The 7,315-nt window shown below is 42.9% G+C and overlaps 1 protein-coding gene across 8 annotated transcripts in view; it reads right to left on the reverse strand.

Moving 5' to 3' along the window:
* Positions 1–7,315, reverse strand: part of MPPE1 (metallophosphoesterase 1) — a 46,373-nt gene that overhangs the window by 2,379 nt on the left and 36,679 nt on the right. For 6 of the 8 annotated variants that reach the window (XM_019627505.1, XM_019627511.1, XM_019627503.1 and 3 more), the window contains 6 exons: positions 5,695–5,803; positions 3,306–3,409; positions 2,584–2,658; positions 803–911; positions 569–637; positions 355–477 (listed from right to left, as the gene is read on the reverse strand). In XM_019627505.1, the coding sequence (XP_019483050.1) occupies positions 355–477; positions 569–637; positions 803–911; positions 2,584–2,658; positions 3,306–3,409; positions 5,695–5,803 (589 nt within the window). The remainder of the gene's footprint in view (positions 1–354; positions 478–568; positions 638–802; positions 912–2,583; positions 2,659–3,305; positions 3,410–5,694; positions 5,804–7,315) is intronic. The other 2 variants (XM_019627509.1, XM_019627510.1) reach the window with 2 other exon arrangements.

The raw sequence follows: 7,315 nt of genomic DNA on the forward strand, positions 1-7,315 counted from the left end.
TTAAATTATGTTTTATTTTTGTAAATTTACTTCATAAATGTTTATATTTTATTATATATACATATAATATATTATACATATTTAAGAAAGAGCATCTTTAAGTCCCTAAAAATTTAACCCTTAAGTTCCATTTACATTTCCAAATACACTTAAGTTGGTAGAAAAACACTGAATAAAGAATAGCTGAGAATATTATTAACTTGATATTAGGAAATAGAAGTGGATTTACTGGGGGTAAAAGAACAAAACGATGACATGAAAATCTGAGCTACTGCCAAAACCCTGCCCTCCATCCCCTAATGGATAACTATAAAGTCATCTGTCTTTCGGTTAGTATCCAGTGCACTGCCAAACCTTTTGTGAGGCCTCCCGAGAAAGCACGTCATATCTCTCCTTAAAGGGGGTGCCCCTTTCTTCTGGAGGTGCGGCATCCTCCCCGGTACAGTTAGCATCACTTCTCCGGTAAAGCGGAAAATGCTGTCCAGGATTTAGAGAGGAGTCAGATGTGACTTCATGAGACCCTAGGCATTTCTGGCAAATATATGGAGCTGCTTTCTCCCCACCTCACCTGCAGAAGGACCGGGGCTGACCTCGGCAGCGGCTGCCCATCCCCACACTGGCTGGAGTGATGTTCCTGCTGGTCAGAAATTAGTCAGTTAACCTGGCAAACCCAGCAGTCAGCACATGGTAGGAAAAGATGAGGGGGCTAAGAGACTGACAGAAACACAAAGTGCACCGACTCGTTGTGCCCTTAGATGATGCCAGAACAGAAGTCACCTGTGCCATTCAGATGATCTCCTACCTCTCGGGAGCAATTCAGTTTGTGAGAAATTTCAATGAGTTCAGCTTCTGCTTCAGAGCAAATGTTGCAGCCGTCTCCCTCCAGTGCAACGCTGTTGACCATCACAAAACTGAGGCAGATGGGAGCAAGCAGAGAGTCGGGGTTTTCTGTCTATTGTCTTCTCACAAAATGAAAGCTAAGCATCCACAGGGTGAAGGAACATATCCAGAACAGCTTTAAATCTCAACTCAACTAATCTGTGTTTGTAGCCAGGAGTTAATATTAGGAAATCAATATTGAACAAATAAAACAAAGTAGCATTATTGGAAGTAGAGTCCAATACACGGTAAAAGGATTTTTACCCGTGAATTTGTGAGAAATCCCAGATTACAGAATCTCTGAGGTCAGACTACCACTAACCTCAGCATCAAACCATGTGTCCTTGGGAAAGTTACTTAGCCTTTCTGTGCCTCATCTGTAAAATAGGGATATAAATAGTACACCCATGCCATTAGCTCATTGTGAGGATTAAATGAAATAATACAACAGAAAAGGGCCTGCCACTAGAAAGTACTCGGTAAATGTTAGATATTGTTATTACTATATAAAGTGAACCATGGACAACATTCAGCAGCATCCGTGCACTCAGCAAACAAGGCGGGGTTAGGGAGTGGGGTGCTGGTTAGAGCTCACAGACATGGATGGTTCCAAAGTCAATTATGATTCTCTTTTGCAACCACTTTACCTTAATTATATTTTCTACAGATTTCCATTAAATATGCTTTTATTTCCTATACACATATCAACTGAGCATGAAGAAGGTACAGGTCATAAAGACTGAAATTTAAAGAATTTTAGAGATGAGAGCTGACTAATCAAATGATCTGAAATATGATCAGCATGTTTAAAATGTCTTAAACTCTATGCCTAGGGAGAAAAAACTCAAACTGTGTCAAGTCTCCAGCATGACTCAAAAAAGAAAGGTACCAGGGACTCTGCCCTACAGGCCAAAGGAGGGAAGAAGCAAGCATTTGTAGAGAACCCACTGAAACCTGGTCTTTGGGAGCTTCGCATAGATCATCTCATTTGACAGGCCCAGTGAGCTGCTCCAGCCAAAGCCAACAGAGTACTGGACACCACGAGAGGGTATGATCAAAATAGGAAAAACCTTCCTCTCCCACCTTTTCTCTCTCCACTAGGTCTGCACCTAAAATGATGTGTATGGTCTGGTCCACTGTGCTGCAAACACACACACAGACCAGAAAGGGTCCAGAGATGGGCAAAAAAATGGCCACACAGAAAGCAAGCTGGTGCTGATGGTCAGACTAAAGGGTTAGGAAGCTTTTATCTAAAAAACAAGGCTGATGGGAGTGGGGGCTAGGCACAGAGCTATAGAACCAAATGATTAATGTGAACACAATTGCCACCAAATCCTAGGACACCATAATTACAGGAACATCCTTTATAAAGGGAAATAAATAAATTTTGAACAAATAAAAAATACCCTTTTACAAAGTGGGCTGATGAAATTTATATCACCCAGAGACAGTACTGACAGAAAGAATAAAATTCCCTCAGTGGCTAGGCAAAGTCATAGACTAACTGAGTCACTGTGGGTTGCTAGGGAAAATTAAGGTGGTGACTCCAAAGGGGACCATTATCGAGGACAGCCTGAGGCACCTTCATCAGAGACTATAAACCAAGCCAGACAGAGCATGGGTCTGACCCAGTATGGCAGTCACCTCTCAAAATTTGTTTCCAAAGACTAAAAGTCTTCATAAGAATTTACAAATAATACTCACTTAATTCCTTTCCATGAAAACAGCCTTTCAGGGTTGAAAACTTTCTCAAATCGTTTTATCCTGTATGTGCTCATCCTACATTCAGTTGCAAAAAGAAACTTTTTTTCAGAGCAAGCCATTTTAAAATCTCTTAGTTTTCATGAACACAAAAAGTACCTTTTCAGGATTTGCGCGCCAGACCAGCATTGTTAGTTCAGAGCTCCAGCTGGCCCCAAGCTATCAAGGTGCAACTCTTAGCTCCACTACTAACTAACCGTGAGGCCTGGGACAAGTGACTTAGTCCCCAGGGCCTCAGTTTCCTCACTGGTACAATGGGTAAAATAAGAGGCCCATGTAAAGATTAAATGAGTTAATATATGGAAGTAAAATGCTTAAAAACAGGCTGGCACATCATAAGCACTATACATATTAGCTATTAAAGTCTAAATCATCTTGCTTTCTGATTCCCAAGGAAAATAACTGGCCATTAAATGTAAGTTTCAAGTTAGAGTCACCCAAGGCCACACATTAATCATTCATTTAACAGAGATTTGTCAAGGGTGTACAATACACCAAAGCGAAAATCCTTGCCCTCTGGGAGCTTACATTCCAGAGCTTACATCTTTCAAAGAATACAAATTTCCTCCACACAACCCAAACAAGGCTTTCACATGAATTGTAGCAGATTCAAAATTATAGTTAGCAAGAGCTCTCATGTTGCAATGCTTTAGTGAACTACTTACTGATAGTGGAAGCCAATGTCATGGTTACCAGCAACAACCTTCAGCTGCACGTGATGCGGGTGTCTGAACATTTTCTGAAACCTCTCCACATCATCAGCCCAGGCCTGTAGGATAAAACAGTAACTGCTGAGACCCAGAGAACCTTCCCTTCCCTGTGGCTAATAAAACACACTCCTTAATTTGATGGTGAGAAATTAATTCCCCCATCCAAATCAGATGTTCATAAAGCTAATGTAAAAATTAGAATTTCTAATTCTATGTCAAATTTATTTTTCCAAAACCAACTTAATATTTTTTCTTTTAAGATTTTATTGGGGAATTGGGAGAAGGTAACAGACAAGTCGCTGTCCTTTTGTTCTTCAGTCTAGTTGTGGAGGACATCGCTTCACTGGCCCATGTTGGTATTATCATTGCGCTCTTCCTGGGTGAGGTAGATCAGTCGCCGGCCACTGGACAGCCGCTCACGGCGGCTCTTGGCAGCTCACATGGGCTGCCAGCCACTCACGGTAGCTTATGGTAGCCCACTGCAGTTCCACTGCAGCCTACGCCATCGCTGGCAACTCATGGCAGCCCAGCTCCAAGTTGAGCTGTTGTTCACCATCTTAGCTGTAGAGGGCGCAGCGTCACTGGCCCTAATATGGGATCCTAACCAGGGCCCTGCTGCTCAGAGCTGGCGCCCCAAGCCAGCTCTTAACCAACATGCCACTCGGCTGGCCCCCAACTTATTTTTTAATTATTTAATTTGATACTAAATTTTAATTAAATGGTATCACCCATCTTAAAACATTGACTAGCAACCCCCAAAATATTTGATTCATACACCTATTATTTCAAGATCCCCTAAAGATGATACAGAGACCCCCATCTTAAGAATCACATCAGATCTGGGCATTTTATAAGAACAAGCTCTTAGGAAATGTCAAGTAAAGTATTCACGTGTGTCAACCAAGACAAGGATGAGTACATCCCTCAGTCTTAGCATTTCCCTGTGGCCACAACTATGGGAGTGAGACCTGATGAGATGTGGGTGAAAGAAAGACAAAATCCAACAAATATTTAAAGGATATTCTGACATTTGCTTTATTAAACTTGAGAATTATGTTCATATAGTTCTTATTTTTATTCAACTTAAAAACATCAATTGGATACTCTAGGGTAGACAATATCTAATTGAATAGTAATCAACTTTATTCTAAAAGTTTTAAATACAGCCCAAACCTGGGGAAATACACTGTGTAGACAGTCCTTCAATACATCTACAAAGACTTCACTTTGATAAATAATATTTAAAGTTAGAACAATAAAAAATCAGAATAACATAAAATTCGAAAAACATAAAAACATAAAATGTTGCCCTTAATTTGGAAAAACAACATATATATCCAGTCTCATTTTATAACTGGTTGCTTTTTGCATACAGCATTCCTATTATCTCATATTTAATTTTGGACTAGATTATAACAAACATTACAATCCTATAATCAATGGGTATCTATCATATCTGGACCAAGACTTTCTTTGTACAGCTTTTGGATTGTCCAGTGAAATGCCAATGATTTTTTTACTATCTTACAAAAATCATTAGTGACTGAACATGTTTAATTAAGCAGTAAGAAGAGCTCTTTTTCCCCCATTAATTGCAGGAGTGTAATAAACAAAGCATTCTGACAGCTAAGTTAAGAACAGCATTTCTCTCTGGTTTGTGGAAAGGCTCCATCACCTCAATACCAGGACAGAGGTCTTGGGCCCCCTGAAGACAGAGGAACCTCATGCTAAGCTCCCATGGCTCCTTCTGCACCTCTCCCTCAGAAGAAACAAAGTAGAGGACAGTAGCAAGTAACTTTTATAGCACAGTTCTTATAATTTAATGGTTAAGTAAGAATGTAAAGTCACAGGGCTGGCTGAGTGGCTCAGCTGGTTAAGAGCTCGCTCAAGAGTTTGAGCTCTGAGCAACACAGCAGCTGATTCCCAGCCTGAGCTGAGCAGCCGCTGAGCTGCCAACAGGTAGCAGGATGGCTCAGCTTAAAAAAAAAAAGAATGTAAAGTCAAATTACATTTCCATGTGTATTGTAATTTTGGCAACAACTGAAATAGCAATCCATCTTGCCAATTTCCCCTTTCCCAAGAGGTTCATAGGAATGTGCATTTCAACAAAGTGACACCTGGCTAATCTACATATTTCCTAAATAGACAAACATAAGATTAGTCAACCTAACTCAAGGTTGTCATTACACACAGATCCTAATAATCTTTAAGATAGACTATAATTTTTAATGTTGGTACTAAGCAAAACTTCCAACCCTAGCTGATAATTGCTTCATGGATTATCTGGACTGTCTGTGCTGGACCCTGAAAGCAGGATTAGGGTGCCGGTATCACAGGGTCCTACCTGGGAGGAGCTCCACTTCCCTTCATCAAAGATATCCCCTAGAATGAAGACAACTTCCGGCTGCAACAACCACAGGGCCGTCTGGAAGGCTCTCTCCATTTGCCATTCCCTAGAAGCCAATAGGAGAAAGGCATCAGTCTGTTTCTTGGGTGGATCCCACATCTGTCTTACGGGCCATTTAAAAAGTGAACCAAATGGTCCCATTCTCCCTCTTCCATGGCCCCACCCTCGCATTCTCATCCACTGCTTGGAAGGGCCAAAGAGTCCATATGTGATTAAATGTGGGGAGAGAAGGCACCAAAGGAGTCAGCCTGCCCCTCCCACACATCAGAGGCTGACTTCCCCTGTGTTGTATCCAGAGATCAGGCCCCACATTGCACACTGAAGTCATCACTCAGTCATGAGAGCCCCAGGGGTCTGAGAGCTTAAGGCAGCTTTCCAAAGCTGCCCAAGTAGATTGTTTTTGCACCACACTGGGGAGATGACAGCATCTGGCTTAACTTGCACTTCTTCTTGAAGGTACCTCAACTTCCTGCCTGCCTTCAAAATTGAGGAGAGACAGTGAGAGAAACAGACTAGCCAATATCAAAACTAAATCCTGTAGACTTTGGACAAACAAGTAATCACCCTGTAGGTAAGCCAAGTGAATGAAAAGAGCCTGGGACCTGGAATCTATCTCACGGGCAATGATTAACATCCTAGCTCCACCCACTAACCAGTTGTGCAGCCTTGAGAATGTTACCTGCTCTCTCTGATTCCTAGTTTCTTCATTGGTAAATGAAGATAATAAAAACCTACATTCACAGGATAGGCATGGGATTAAATGAGATAGCACTTTTAAATGCACACAGTAGGTATTCAAAAACGTCAGTGTTGGCGCTAAGACAGAATCCTCAGGTCGGGCAAGTAGGGGAACAGAGAGAGAGCGAGCAGAGGCGCAGTCCGCCTGCGCCCTCGACTGTGGAGCTGTAGGAATCCAGGACACCGCAAGGTGTTTGTAGCATCAGGGAAAGCTCAGCTTCTGGGCCAACTGACCTGCAGGGAGTGCGACAGGAGCCCCAGGGTGCACGGGACACTGAGGCAGAAATCTCAAACCGGCCAAGCGGGAGAAGAGGGAAGCGAGAAGCACGGAGACGCAGCCTGCACCCCTCAGCTGTGGAGACACAAGCTGCAGTGCCAGGGTGAGCACTTGGAGAGCAGCAGGGGCTCTGTGGGAGCATTAGAGCTCACAGTGGCGAGGGGGCTTTTTTTTTTTTCTCTTTTTCTTTTTTCCCCCTTTTCTCTCAGACAGGAAAAAAAACAAAACAAAATAAAAACAAAACTTCATAGATAAGAGCCCACCCCCACCCTCCCTCAGAAACCTGCCTCCCCCTGCCCCCCAGAGCCTTAGGCTGACCCCTGGAGGAGCAGGGTCAGATTACAGAGGCACTCCTACTCCCAGGGGTTTGAGAAAATCTGCATGAGAAGAGGCTGTGGCAGTATGCGCCTAAACACACCTCCCCTGCCCCCACCTCTCCTGTGTGGCTCCAGAGGCAGAGCAACTTCAACTGCTGAGTCACTCAGGCCTCCCCGGCAGATGGCTCCTAGCAGCTCTGAAATCTCCACCCCCACCAACTGCCCC

This window comes from Hipposideros armiger, unplaced genomic scaffold, assembly GCF_001890085.2.
Source record: "Hipposideros armiger isolate ML-2016 unplaced genomic scaffold, ASM189008v1 scaffold_735, whole genome shotgun sequence".
NCBI lineage: Eukaryota > Metazoa > Chordata > Mammalia > Chiroptera > Hipposideridae > Hipposideros > Hipposideros armiger.